Source organism: Theropithecus gelada, chromosome 3 (genome assembly GCF_003255815.1).
Source record: "Theropithecus gelada isolate Dixy chromosome 3, Tgel_1.0, whole genome shotgun sequence".
Lineage (NCBI taxonomy): Eukaryota > Metazoa > Chordata > Mammalia > Primates > Cercopithecidae > Theropithecus > Theropithecus gelada.
Genome location: NC_037670.1, coordinates 25,659,973 through 25,675,173, shown reverse-complemented (window position 1 = coordinate 25,675,173; position 15,201 = coordinate 25,659,973). Strand labels below are relative to the sequence as shown.

Here is a 15,201-nt window from a genome sequence, read left to right as displayed (position 1 = left end):
TATCTGCCTTTGATCACTTGTAAAGCACAAAGAGCACATTTGAGTCTGTGTGTTGCGTAGTAAAATATGAGATGAGAAACTGCTCTGGAAGATGTAGCTGAGGCTATGGTGGTGCAGTTTCAAAGTTCATCCAGCCTGAAGCCTTTGTCATCTCACTGTGAAATTTTGTTCAAGAAGGTTTTTTTTTCCCTTCAATATTTGTAGCAACACACTTACAAATGAGAAAATGAAAATAGAAGAGTGTATAAAGAAAGGAAAAGAGGATTATGAAGAGAGTCATCAGAGAGCTGTGGCTGCAGAGGTGAGTCCATGACACTTAGTGACCACTATGGCATTTGTCATTTGTTTTTGTGTTTCTTTAATGACATATGAGGCATAAGAGACATTACTGAAAAGTGTGGTGCATAAAGGATATCCTGTCACCCATAGTATATCCTCCCTAAAACGACCACTCTTTTTACTCGCCTATAGCCTTGTAATGTTTTACCGGTATGCTTGTGTTGTTACTTAAATGCACTCATAGTGTACACCAAATTTTGTAACCTGCTGTCCTTATTTACCATTATAATTCAGTCATTTCCTATATTATACACTTCGAATACTTTCATCATATGTAATCAAGTGATGTACTATGAAGTAGCCAACTATATTTGCCAATACTTGGAAAGGAACTTGAAAATAATCCACGTATTAGGAATACACTCCTCCCGCCCCTAGAAGAATATATAGCAATGTCAGTACACTGTTTGAGAAACTACTGAGATGAAAATCAGAATAATGACATCTGACTGTATTTTATTTAGTGCCCGAAACATGATTCTCTGTGTTTCTCTAGCTGAGAAACAAATGATATTTATTGGCATATGTGTCTGTGATTATTCTGGTAAAATAAGAAAAGGCTTAGTTTATACAGTCTGCAAACATTAGGCTTTTCAATTAAGAATTGACTATGCACCTGCTTCTAAGGAGAGGGAAGGAAAAAGAGCCAAAGTATGAATACTCTGTGGGTCCTACACCTGCATCCGTACTCCTGAGCTTGTTTAATTCACACCACCATTTGGTAAGCAGGTTTGCCTGGTGGGCCCTGTCAAGTTTACTGACACCTGGATTAAAAGGCTATTTGATGGATCATTTGGACCACAAGACCATTCTACATTTCCTGCAGTGATTCTCACAAAAATGGCCAGTTGGCTTGTGGGGAAGCCACAGAGAGCCTAAAATCTTAAAAGCATACCCCAAAGGCCTTTGATGCCCTTGCTGAGAACAGCTTCTCTGAGGCTTTTCTATTGCAGAGGATGCAGCCTTTATTAAGGGTTATTCTGCTGCAGGATCATAGGTAATGCACACTGGTGTGCACATGCAGTTAACCTGGCTCTGTGCTTATATATAGCTTAAGCAGAAAACCATGTACAGTTATTCATATCTGCAAAAAGAATCATGGCAGGTATGCATTTGTAATGTCATTTTGTTACTGTTTTCAAATCTCAAGTCTAATTCATGTTCACCTATGATATAATCAAGTTCTGGTTATTCTGTCATCATGCTTCATTTAAGGAGAAATGGGAAAGTGGCTTGGAATGTTTTAACCTTTAAAACATTTTAACCTTTAAAATAGTTCAGGCTGTCATTTGTAAAATACTGTATGTCCTCTAATCTACTGGCAGGTATCCGTACTTGAAAACTGGAAGGAGAGTGAAGTGTATAAGCTACAGATCATGGAGTCACAAGCAGAAGCCTATCTGAAGAAGCTGGAGCTGATTAACTGGTAATGCAGTTTCGTGGCTGTTCTTAGCACGTCATTTAGAAGATAAAGCTAGGACCATTTGAGAGAAACATTATTTTGTATTAGGACCGTTTTATTTTTAATAGTTACATAATTGATACATGTTCAATTGTAGAAAAGTTAAGACATACAAACAAAAATGATAAAAATCACTCATAATTCTAAATGGCGATATAGCATTTCTATTTTGGAATACATGAAGTATTTGAAAAAATGAAAATTTGTGAATTATTTTTACTAAATAGTATATAGGAAATTTATTTTCATATTGGGAATTACATTTCTCCAACCTAATTTTGAAAGGTTGGGTAGTATTCGAGCATAGAAACATGTCATGATTTATCAAACACTGCTGTGCTGGGACAGTGAAGTTGTTTGTGAATTTGTGTTAATATAAGCCACCCTGCAGTGAGCATCCTTATAGTTAAATCTTTATGCACATTATTAGTCATCTCCATGCAGTAAAATTTTGGAATGAAGATCACATTTTCAAGTCTTTTAAAATTTTTTGCCAAGTTGCTTTCCTAATAACTATTACTTAACAGTCTACATGACAGCATGTGAGAATGTTACTACAAAGTATATTCACACGTTAAATTTTTTTCAACTCTCCACATAATCTCTACCTCTTTTTGTTTGTTTGTTTGTTTGAGATGGAGTCTCGCTCTGTCACCCAGGCTGGAGTGCAGTGGCACGATCTTGGCTCACTGCAAGCTCCGCCTCCCGGGTTCACGCCATTCTCCTGCCTCAGCCTCCCAAGTAGCTGAGACTACAGGTGCCTGCCACCACTCCTGGCTAATTTTTTGTATTTTTAGTAGAGACAGGGTTTCACCATGTTAGCCAGGATGGGTCTCGATCCCCTGACCTCGTGATCCGCCCACCTCAGCCTCCCAAAATGCTGGGATTACAGGCATGAGCCACTGCGCTGGGCTGGCCTTGTTTGTTTTTAAGATAAGGCTTGCCTGGGATTTCTAGAGGATCTTCTTCTAATACTTAGCACTTCTCTATGTGGGATTACTTTTCATTGAGTCCTTTTATCATGTTCTATACACAGGTTTTGCATTTTTAATCCCAGGATTTTGATCCTTCCTGGTGCTTGCCTTTTGATTCAAATTTCAAACCCTCAGCATTGAACCAGAGATTGTGTGAATCACGGACAAACAGTTTTAGTGTATAGTTCTTCATTTTCTTATTTCCTCTTTCTTTCTTTCTTTCTTTTTTGTTGGAGTCTTGCTCTGTCATGCAGGCTGGAGTGCAGTGGCATGATCTTGGCTCACTGCAACCTCTACCTCCTGGGTTCAAGTGATTTTCCTGCCTCCTGAGTAGCTGGGATTATAGGCGCCCACTGCACACCAGGCTGATTTTTGTATTTTTAGTAGAGACAGGGTTTCACCATGTTGGCCAGGCTGGTCTCTGACTCCTGACCTGGTGATGTGCCTGCCTAGGCCTCCCAAAGTGCTGGGATTACAGGTGTGAACCACCACGCCCGGCCCCTTCTTCATTTTCAAGATTTAATGTTTTTCATTAGAAAACCTTTCTGATTAAAAGTAAACTAATATGCTGATTTAGAATACAGGACTAGTACAGCTGAGGTTGAGACCAAGTGGTGGTCAACCACCTGTACTAAGCACCTGCCATAGGCTGCATTGCAGCTCATCTGGGAAACAAAGATAATCTCAGACTCATTTCATCTAATAGTATCAACTCTTCCAGTAAACCATAGAATATACAAAGATTCTTTCTTCAGGATGCCGTGCTAACTCTGCCTCCTCCACCAAAGTATAGAAACATAGAAAAGGGGTAAAAAGAGGCCGGGTGCGGTGGCTCATGCCTGTAATCCCAGCACTTTGGGAGGCCGAGGCGGGCGGATCACGAGGTCAGGAGATCAAGACCATCCTGGCTGACACAGTGAAACCCCGTCTGTACTAAAAGTACAAAAAATTTAACTGGGCATGGTGGCTTGCGCCTGTAGTCCCAGCTACTCGGGAGGCTGAGGCAGAAGAATGGCGTGAACGCAGGAGGTGGAGCCACTGCACTCCAGCCTGGGCAACAGTGCATGACTCCGTCTCAAAAAGAATGCTCTGGTTTTTCTTCAAGATGTATAACGAGGTCTTACCGTACCCACAGATTGGTAGTGTTTTTGATCTTCTCAATTAGGGGTAGTCAATTTATCTGTCACTTTCAATAGACCAGATTCATGAGGTGCTGATAAATTTCTCTTAGGCCCATCCTTTATTTTCATAGTAAGGTAATGATTAGGGTTTGATTGGAATCTTTTGAATGTTTCAGACTACCTTTTTAAAAAATCTTTAAATGCAGACGCTGGCTTTAATATTAAACGTAAAGATGTTAAATGAAGAGTGGTCAAACTTTTAAATTTGGGAAAAGAACTTAAAATTCAGGAGACTTACTTTCCCTCTGCCCTTCAATTTTAGAGTTTTTGTTATATTAATAATTAAAATTTTCTAAAGTGTCTCTAGTGGCAAATTTACAAGATAAGCAATCTTTAAAAATAGTTGTTTTTTTGTGTGTGTATGTGATCATGTTAAATGTATCTTTCTCTCATGTTTAGATGTTTATTTGACCGTAAGTGCTTTTAATTTTTTAGATTTCTAAAGCAGTTTTATATTATACTTTTTCAGTGATCCTGCAGCATATCCTGACATGGAGTCTGATATATGTTCATGGGAACTGTTTCTTTCTAATGTTACAAAAGAAATTGAGAAAGCAAAGGTAAGTTGTAAAAAACATCTTTTAATCCCATCAAAATCTTTATGATAGTTATAATTCTCAGGAGGCTAGTGTCATATTGAAACTATTTCTTTTTTATCTATTATTGTCAATAATATTTTTTTGTTGAAAGTATTATGAGCTTTTCATGGAAGCAATGGTTTTGTTATTTTTTATAATTTGTTTTGAGATGGAGTTTCACTCTTGTTGCCCAGGCTGGAGTGCCATGGTGTGATCTTGGCTCACTGTAACCTCCACTTCCCAGGTTCAAGTGATTCTCCTGCCTCAGCCCCTGAAGTAGCTGGGATTACAGGCATGTGCCACCATGCCTGGCTAATTTTGTTTTTTAGTAGAGACAGGGTTTCTCCATGTTGGTCAGGCTGGTCTCCAACTCCTGACCTCAGGTGATCTGCCGGCCTCGGCCTCCCAAAGTGCTGGGATTACAGGTGTGAGCCACCATGCCTGGCCGAAAGTAATTGTATTGTCTTAATTAACCATCTTGACCTCTGCCTTGATTGGTAAGATTAGAGGAGTTATGTTTGAAAAGGCTTTGGAGCATTTGGATTAATGAGGTCTTATTTTGAATTTCCTTACAAGACAGTTATGTTTCATTTATAACGTATAGGAAGAAACAAAGTATTAATTGACAATTGTGGTTTTCCCACACTTTACTTTCTACTCACAGTCTCAGTTTGAAGAACAAATTAAGGCAATTAAAAATGGTTCTCGTCTCAGTGAACTTTCTAAAGTGCAGATTTCCGAGCTTTCATTTCCTGCCTGTAACACGGTAAGTCTAGCACATCTTTTTTTTAAAAAAAAAACAAAACCATAATTCATTTGTTAACTAGCCAAAGTAGTTATTTGTTGTTGTTCCCTGGGAGTGAGGATGAGATTGGTTAATAATTGCCTTAATGTTTCACTATTGGTGCTACTGATGAACCTTTTAAGCTTTATAACATTCTTATATAAAATAGATCAGTCTTTCTGCATCTGTATGAGGAATAGACTGAGGTGAACACACCATTGCTGCATTTCTATCACTCTTCTGTACCTTGGCCTGTCTTCTATCTTTTCTGTGTGTGTGTGTGTTATATATGTATTCTTGACTTTGAATGAATAATCCAGGAGTAGCAGGTGCCTGTGATTCAAGCAGGACCCTGTCACCACCTCAGGAATATCTTATTCCTAGATATTTGGGACATAAGACCAAAATCTAAAAATTAAGAGGTTTCCTCCTCAAATACAGAATAAAAGCTGCTATGCCTGAGACATACAGGGCTTTGTTGGTCTGGCACATTATATTTTACTACTTGTTTGAGGTATTTGCCAAATCTTGTGAATAACAGTGAATAATCTTGTCTTTTTATTTTAATATGCACAGCACAGAAAAGAAAAGCATTAATTGCATTTTGTGGACTTTACAATATGGCTAAACCCACATTTCTTAGATTTGGACACAGATAGATGCTTAGTAAATACTAAATTAAAATGAATTAGGCCCAGAGGAGATCAGACCATAGGAATTTAAAGTTAGATCTTGTGAGAAAACTTAGGTAAAAAAGAAAAACAAAATTAAAGGAGGACTGTATGTGAGAGTTGAAAGATACAAGTTCCAGAATGTTGTGACAGGACAGTGAAATCTTCTAGTTTCTAAAGACAGAGGAGACTCTCTCCCAGTACTGACTTGCGCCCTCTCACTATTGCCAGATCTTTGCCTGGGCTGTTCCCAGCCTGGAACACCGTCCCCGCTCTGCATCCTGCCTTCCCCTGAAACCCCATCAGGGGCTGCCCTCTTTTGGCCTCCCACTGTGGCCCTTCTCTCACGTGCATTAGATCTCAGCCTGGCCTTGAATGTCTCTTTCCCGCCAGTACCTTGCACAGCAAACATCCAAACTTACTGTGAATTCATCTGAAAAAAAAAAAAAAATTAAGTGTGGAAAAAGTGTGACCACCCTGAACTGAGTAAAATATTCTGTTGAGATCCAGTTTTTTTCTCTCCATTGAATGTGCAATTTTAGTTAGAATTACACTAAAGGGCACTTATCATTTATCGTTTTTCTAAGTTTGTATAACAACTGATATATATAGAGAAAACGTTGGCTCTCAATAGGATGTTTTACTATTAGTTTGTAATCCTAGCTTATGTTATTTTATAAATACTCAAAAGAATTTTCATATCCCAAATTCTGGGAACTCTTATTGTGCCAGGAGCTTTAGTAATAAATGTGCCTAAAAATTATTTGTGTATCTCATTTCTCCCTCATTCATTCATTGGGTAATTAGTGGTGATAAAGATTGTGGGCTGTGCCCTCAAAGTGCACATGGACTTGGGGAAAGACAGACTTTAAACCCATCATTACCTGCAGCAGAGTGAGGTTTCCCATGGCAGAATGCTGGAGCAGCGTGAATTAGGGGCCACTAACCTAATCTAGAGGTGTGGCCTCAGTGGAAGATTCCCAGTTGGAAGTCTCTCAGAGACAGAGATCTGCAATAGGAACTTACCAGACAAAGGAGTGGGAGGGGTGTGTTTGGACGGTCAGAGTTCCAGATGGAACACGCAGTGCACCTGGAGCCTAGAGAGAGAGAGAATACACTCCTTTCATGCTGTAATAGAAGCCCAGTATGACACAGGGGCAGAGCCAAGGGAGCCTTCTTCTATAAGCTGTGTTACAGCAGTTTGGACACTTCTAGCTTCATTAGACCAGACAGGATAGGTCTCAAATGAGGGAACAGCAGCAGAACAGGAGTCCCTCCTTCATGGCTTTGCTTTCCGTGGTTTCAGTTATCTGCAGTCAACCGCAGTTAGAAAATACTCAATGGAAAATTCCAGAAATACGTACTTTGTAAGTTTTAAATTGCGCACTGTTTTGAGTAGCATGATGAAATCTGGATTCTCACATGGTCACACCAGGGACGTGCGTCCTCCCTTTGTCCAGTGTTTTCATGCTGTTGCTACTCCCTGCCCGTGAGCGACTTAGAAGCTGATTTGGTGACCAGATGAACTTCTCGCGTTACCCCAGTGCCTGTGTCCAAGTCACCCCTATTTTACTTCATAATGGCCCCAAAGCATGGGAGTAATGATGCTGGTCATTCAGATATGCCATAGAGAAGCAATATAGTGCTTCCTTTAAGTGAAAAGCTGAAAGTTCTCAAACTAATAAGGAAAGAGAAAAGATCATATCCTAAGGTTGCTAAGATCTACAGTCAGAACAAATCTACCCATGAAATTGTGAAGAAGGAAAAAGAAATGCGTGCATAGTATACATAGGGTTCAGTACTCTTTGCGACCTCAAGCATTCACTGGGGGTCTCAGAATGTATCCCTGAGGATTACAGGGAGCTACTGTGCTTTTTGAAGATGAGCTTGCCACTAATGTGGGGGAGTGTTGGGGAGGGGCTTGAGTGATTTCCAATTGTTCGGTTATCAGCTTATTGCCATCATCCTGTCCTGGATGGGGCGTGGCAGTGGAGGTGGAGGGAAGAGAACAGATGTGAGAGGTGATTAGGGGTACATTTACAGGCGCCATGCTGCTCAGGAGACTAGGCCCCATGTGTCCATGTGGAAGTCGAGGGTGAGTCTTGGGCTTCCATCCTGGAGTACTAGAGGAAGAGCAGGACTGGGGAGGCTGCCTGAGGCTGGTTTCCAACACATTGACTTTGAGTTGTCTTGGAATCACCCAAGTGGATTTGCAGATTTGGATCTCAGGAAAATATTCTAGACTGCAAACTTAATATTCTAGACTGCACACTTTTAAAAAGATTCGGCCTCAGGCAGCTGCATGGGGAGGAGCGTCAGCACTGCAGGCGTGGACAAAGGCCTGAGAGCTGCCAAGAGAGAGGGCAGGGAAGAGGAGGCAGCCCGCTGGGATGGAGACAGCTCTGGGGAGTGTGGTGGCCGTGATGTTGCATCTGTCAGCTACAGGGTTTAGCTCGGAAGGGGAGAAGTGTAACCAGGTAGAGGCTGAAGGAGGGCCAGTAGGCAGGTGAAATGGTCTCATCTTACAGAGAAAACAGTGACTTACAGAGATAATTATTTAGAAGTCTGAACCCTCCTACTCTTGTTCTAATAACTAACAAGTTATTATCAAGAATTCTTTTAAAACGAAAATATTTAATTCATTGTATCAGGTTTCCTGTGCACGGAGCCTCTGGGCTGCATTATTGTATTTATTCATCGACCTTTGCCCTTGGGCGTTTCGTTCTCTTAATTCAAGGGAAGCCCTAAGTAATCCTGGTGTGGTGTGTTCCTCACAGGTTCATCCCGAGTTACTCCCTGAGTCTTCAGGCCACGATGACCAAGGGCTTGTGACTTCTGCAAGCGACATGACTGGAAACCACGCAGCACTTCACAGGGATCCCAGTGTGTTCTCTGACGGCGATTCCCCAGGGGAGGCTCCTTCTGCGCTGTTGCCAGGGCCACCCCCTGGTCAGCCTGAAGCCGCTCAGCTGCCAGGGCCAAAAAGGGCAGCTCTGCCAGAACGAAGCCCTGTGGCTGATCGGAAGCAGCCTGTTCTTCCAGGACGTGCTGCGCGTTCAAGTCAGTCTCCAAAAAAGCCGTTCAATAGTATCATTGAGCACCTGTCAGTGGTATTCCCGTGTTACAACAGGTAGTAACAGAACATATCTGTGACTGTGTTCAGTACTTTATTGAACTGAGGTTTCCTGATCAGATAAAATCAATTAGGTGTTAACATGAAAAGGGTTGCATAATTGTTTTGCTCAGAAAGACAGGTGCTACATTTCTTTCTTTTTGTAAATATAGAGATAAGTATTTTCAAATAAATTGGTGGGGTTTTTTTGTTTTTTTTTTTTTTGAGACAGAGTCTCACTCTGTCGCCTAGGCTGGAGTGCTATGGCATGATCTCGGCTCCCTGCAACCTCTCCCTCACAGGTTCAAGTGATTCTCCTGCCTCAGCCTCCTGAGAAGCCAGGATTATAGGCATGCACCACTAAGCCTGACTAATTTTTATATTTTTAGTACAGGTGGGGTTTTACCATGTTGGCCAGGCTGGTCTCAAATTCCTGACCTCAAGTGATTCACCCGCCTTGGCCTCCCAAAGTGCTGGGGTTACAGGCATGAGATACCACACCCAGCCTCAAATAAATTTTTTAATGTGCATGTGTAAATTGAAAACATTAACCAGCCGGGCGCGGTGGCTCAAGCCTGTAATCCCAGCACTTTGGGAGGCCGAGACGGGCGGATCACGAGGTCAGGAGATCGAGACCATCCTGGCTAACACGGTGAAACCCCGTCTCTACTAAAAAATACAAAAAACTAGCCGGGCGTGGTGGCGGGCGCCTGTAGTCCCAGCTACTCGGGAGGCTGAGGCAGGAGAATGGCGTAAACCTGGAAGGCGGAGCTTCCTGTGAGCTGAGATCCGGCCACTGCACTCCAGCCTGGGCGACAGAGCGAGACTCCGTCTCAAAAAAAAAAAAAAAGAAAAGAAAACATTAACCACTGGGTAATTAACACTCATCAGAACCCATGACAATTTGCTAAGATTTTGATGAGACCAATAGCATTGTCTAAAACTAGTGTTATAGAATCAATAAATGAACTGCAAAACAATAATTTTGCATCATTTGGGGGGACAAAATTACATTTAGCAAAGAAGGCAGCAGCAACTTATACCCTGTTACATAAGACCTCTGATTTGTTAGAGTGTGAGGTTGAAGACTGGACGGAATTCCACAGTGAATGGGGCATGTGGACATGTTAACAAGGGGTCCTTGTGAATGTGGGAAAAAGCTGCCCTTAACTGAGTGAGCAAGAGCTGTAAATAGGGTTGGGATGACGGCAGGCTCTTCAGTAGCACTTCTGCCTCCACCTCTGGTTTCTGCTGTTCAGGCTGGTGCAAGGGGGGGCAGAGTTGCCTCTTGTCTCAGCTGTGAGAGATGATGACATAGAGGCAGTGTCTCTGAAGTGCAGCTCGGAACAAAGGACTCTACGCTCAGGAATGACCTTTGGCATCTGCCCTATTATTTCAGTTTCTGAGACAGTGTTAATTAGAAGCTTCAGAACTGAAATTTGTAAACAGTGGAGCAGTTAAAATATGATTAGCCAGCAGGCGAGGTGGCTCACGCCAGGCCGAGGCAGGTGGATCACCTGAGGTCGGGAGTTTGGGACCAGCCTGACCAACATGGTGAAACTCCATCTTTTCTTAAAAAAAAAAAAAAATACAAAACTCGCTTGAACCCAAGAGACGGAGGTTGCGGTGAGCAGGGATTGTGCCACTGCACTCTAGCCTGGGTGACAGAGTGAGACTGTGTCTCAAAAAAAAAAATAGCTCTGCTTTTTAGATACAGTTATGGTTGTTATTAGTGGTCTTCAAATTAATTTTGTGTGCATTTGTCTTTGTGTCTTTGGGTTGGGCTGTTGGATTAATATTGGCGTGTAATATTGCTTAGCAGTAGGGAACTTTCTGTTGTCACTTAACATTCACTCTCCCTTTCAGCACCGAGCTTGCTGGTTTTATTAAAAAAGTGCGAAGCAAAAACAAGAACTCACTCTCAGGATTGAGTATTGATGAAATTGTCCAAAGAGTGACAGAACACATTCTAGACGGACAGAAAAAGAAAAAGGTATTTTATCCAGATGTTCCACTTCATCCTTCTTTATTTATAAAATATGAGAAATGTTTAAAAAAAAAAAAAAAAAAAAGCTTCAAACCAAAACCTAGAGAGCAATGTACTAAAGACAGAAGATGGTCAAGTTGTTGGATAACTGAACTTTGCTTCCCTCTTGTCCCCCCGCCCCGCCCCACACCCCTGTTGTCTTCGCAGCCAAACCCAGGAAAGGACAAGAGGACTTATGAGCCCAGCTCTGCCGCCCCCGTGGCCAGGTCCTCCCAGGGCCCACCCTCAGCGGTTGTTGCACCATCACCCAAAACCAAGGGGCAGAAGGCAGAAGATGTCCCTGTGAGGGTTGTATGTATAACTGTATAGTTTTGTTTTTTAATGAAAAACAAGCAGCAAACAATTTTTAATCCATGATTTAGCCCCATTCATTTCTAGACCTAATTAATTTGATCCTAACATTAGAAACTGAATTTCAGTGTACTTGAATGTGTCCAGTTAGAGCAGTCAGTGAATGGCCGAGGTCATGGTCTCTGCTCTGACTGACACCTTGGGTGCCCAGCATGGAGAGAAGCCGCTGCACATGAGTGACAAGGGTTCTGACCACTGTGGGGGATCTGGGCCTTCTCTCTCTTGCTCTTGTTTTGCTGCGGATGGTCAAATACATGAACTTTGCACATCCAGTGTGGTATTTTGAACAGTTGGGGAAATAATTTTTGAATAATTTTCTTCTGTGTAACCATGGCTTTGGAATTGCACAGATCGGTTCCATCACTTATTAGCAATGAGCCCACGTCCCGATGCTTGCCCAGACTGTGGCCTGGATCAAATGCTGCTCTAGGATGACTGGGTCAGCTGTGTGCTCCAGAGAGCCTACTTGCTGTCCTTGGCCTCTTCCTCTAGTGCCTGAGAAGGGACACTGGAATGGGCTACACTTGCCTGCAATTCTGTGTAGTGATTTAAGTTGTTTATTTTCCTTTTACACAGTAAGAATGTTTACATTTACATAGAACATTTCATAAAATACTACAATATCTATGATCTGAATTGATAAGGCAATATAATTAATTTATAATAAGGAAAGTGAGGCACAGAGCGCTCACATAGCTTGCCAGCATTCACTTGACTGTTTGAAGACCGGAGGTAGCTCAGAGTGGGCCTTGCGACTTGTGTGTGCCCTGTGTAATTCTCTCATCCTCACCACCAGGACTGGCTGACATTGGAACCATGCAGTTCCATGGTTCCATGGACCTCAGGGGTGGCTGCAAGAGGGCCTCTCACCTGTGTGGCTCGGGGACGGGGGCTCTGGATGGAATTCTGGTGTCAAGCAGACACCAGAATTTTTCTTTTTGTCCATCTCTGGTGTCAGAGTATAACCAACATCCACAGGAGGAGAGTTACAGGCCCCATAATCTTCTCAGCAGGGAGCCAGCGGTAGGAGATTGCACAGAGAGTACTGGTTTGCTAACTTGAGTTGGCATTGAGTCTTTTGTAAACTTAGGTTTTTATTCCTCCCATACGTTTTCACTTTCTACTACCCTTTGGAAATTTTCCACACTGCATACACTCAGCTCCAGAGGGTCTTGGCCCCACCCACACCCAAGTGAGGGAGCTTCTGAGCATGTAGGGCATTCCTGCAAGACCTGGCTAGAGTCCCTCCTCTCCCGGGGATTTCCCTGATGGGTCACGTGCACTGTGGTTCTTCACCCAGGCAGAATTCCCAGTCGCACGTGTGGGTGTGCATGCGCACAAGTCAATGTGTTGTGTGGCCACACCCACCCCAAAGTAGACCGTGATCTCCTGGAGAAGAGTTCCCTTTTTGCTTCATGATGGATGTTTGTAGTAATGAAGATATAAAAGCTGACTTACTGAAACTTCACCAAAGTGTATGAGAAAGAAAAAATGTATTCAAGCTGGGACCTAATTTGATAACCATAGTTTGCTAAAAGTATTAATTTTTAAATTACAAAGTATTACATACTCACAATAGAAAATACAAATAAAAAGGGCATTTAAAAACCCACCCTGTAATCAGTATTACCACTTTGATACATATTTTTCTAAACTCTTGAATGCATTTATATGTGAATTAGTCAAAACTGAATATGCTAGTCATACTTTGTTCTCTGAGGGGCTGGATTTTTTGGTTGTTTTCCTTTTTTTTTTTTATTGTGGTTGTCCTTTTTTTCTTTTACTTAGAAATATACTGTGCCCATCTTTTCTAGGAAACAGAAAACTGTCAAGTTAAGTGTATATTTTTTTCAAACTAAACCTGGCTCCGAGCTTTGCACTGGGCATTGGAGAGGCCTTCACTGGCTCTTCCCCGGTCTGGCACTTCCTCTTCTTCCCTGACCCTCGAGTCATGGGCAGCAGTGGAGGGGCATGAACCCTCCTTCTGCAGCATCTGTCCCATCTCCTCCTGGACCAAGTCATGCCTTGGGAGAGACAGCAAAACCCTGGACAGCAGTTCAAGGTCTTTTCAGTCCTCGGGTGGTGCGCCCAGTACTACTCCCTGAACTTGATCCCACTGCCAGGGCTGCCCACATTCGCCCGCTCCCTCAGCAGGGGTTTTTAGAGCATGAGTTTGGGCTAGGTTTTCCACCACCTGCTAAGGACCCAGATGGGACTCATTTTGTGCCTTCAAGGTGCTCAGAGTTAAGAGGCAGTGAGCTAGAATAGAAGTTAATGATGCAGTATAGGGTAAGTGCTGTGAGAACTGTGCCTGGAGTCCCAGGCGACACTCCGGTCTGCTCTCACATCGAAAGCACTGTCTGTGCTCACCAGACTGTGAGCTGCTGAGGCCGGAGCCCTCCATTCATCTCTGCGTCCAGCACCCCACACTGTCCCTGCCCATGGATGTTTGCCGGATGAGCCATCCGTTTGTTTTGATTTGCACAAGTAATCCATGCTCATAGAAACTAGGAAATAGTAAAGAAAAAGATTAAATCTCCCTTACCCTGAGGCAACCACTGTTAACTTTGTCTAGGCATGTATGTATACACGCAGCCTCTTTATTAAAAAGTGAGTTATATATGATACATGCTGTCTTGCTAGCTGCTTTCATTCAGCAGGTTTTTGGGGCCAGCTTTCTATGTCAGGGATTATGGGCTTCCGTCATGATTTCCCTTTTGGCTACACAATAGCCCATTGTGTGGATGTGTTGGAATTTACCACCCTCAACTGTTAGATAATCAGATGAATGATTAATTCACACCATGCCATGTGATTATCCCGTACTGTACTTTAAGTATGGTAATCTTCACCTGGGAATCTTTTAGCCACATAAAACAGTTTTTTCTCTGAGGCAATTAGAGCTTTAAAAGTATACTTTTCTTTTTGTATTTTTACATTTTTTCTTAAGAAATGCTACTAAAAAATAAGTTGTTTCCTCAGACTGTTTAGCTGTAATTGTGAATAATTTGCCACCCTTTGTGGCAGAAGATGTTTGAAGGAAGAACTCTTGTCATAAAAACAGCTGTCGTTATTCTTTATTATTCAGGTGTGTTTGTTTCCACAGGCACTGGGTGCAAGTTCCTGTGAAATATGCCACGAGGTGTTCAAATCAAAAAACGTGTGTGTGCTCAAATGTGGGCACAAGTATCACAAAGGGGTAAGAGCTCTTTTTGGCCATCCTTACAGCATGCATTGGGACCATCAAGTATTTTCAAAATAAGAAAGGAATTGTTTTCTAGTCATCAGTGTTTATTGTGCTGTCAAACCATTTTCTTTGCAAACTTCCCATGTCATTGTTCAGTGCCTCCCTGTCCACACACTAGCGCTGCCGGAGGGGCAGCTCCGCAGACTGTCCTTCCCATCCCGTGTGGGGAGAGGGGAACGGCAGCTCCAGCCACTTGTTGTTGCTGAGATTCAAAGCAGTACTGGTTCTTTGAAAGGTGATTTCTTACACACCTGACTAAATGGAGAAACAGTGAAACCATTTTTTTGATTCAGTGTAGTATATAAAGTCAATTTAACATTTTAGAGGAGAAAAACTAAACCTAGCTGTGTCCCTTCTGCCTGACCTGGGAACAGTCCTGCTCATACCATTCTGGGATCTGTGTGTGAACTACCATGGTGTTCTAGGTACCGTAAGCATTTGTGTGCACCTCTGCT

General features: G+C 42.4%; 1 protein-coding gene and 1 long non-coding RNA gene across 2 annotated transcripts in view; one reads left to right on the top strand and one right to left on the bottom strand.

Moving 5' to 3' along the window:
- The window catches only part of TTC3 (tetratricopeptide repeat domain 3), a 120,576-nt gene that overhangs the window by 103,104 nt on the left and 2,271 nt on the right, over window positions 1-15,201 (top strand). Inside the window, exons 38-45 of the mRNA XM_025378521.1 lie at window positions 205-301; window positions 1,665-1,765; window positions 4,426-4,516; window positions 5,199-5,300; window positions 8,767-9,119; window positions 10,968-11,094; window positions 11,296-11,439; window positions 14,606-14,698. Coding sequence (XP_025234306.1) covers window positions 205-301; window positions 1,665-1,765; window positions 4,426-4,516; window positions 5,199-5,300; window positions 8,767-9,119; window positions 10,968-11,094; window positions 11,296-11,439; window positions 14,606-14,698 — 1,108 coding nt within the window. The remainder of the gene's footprint in view (window positions 1-204; window positions 302-1,664; window positions 1,766-4,425; window positions 4,517-5,198; window positions 5,301-8,766; window positions 9,120-10,967; window positions 11,095-11,295; window positions 11,440-14,605; window positions 14,699-15,201) is intronic.
- Window positions 771-6,992, bottom strand: LOC112620230. Its single transcript, XR_003118492.1, has 2 exons — window positions 6,874-6,992; window positions 771-1,813 (listed from the first exon to the last, which is right to left on the bottom strand). It is a non-coding gene; the product is annotated as an uncharacterized LOC112620230 (long non-coding RNA).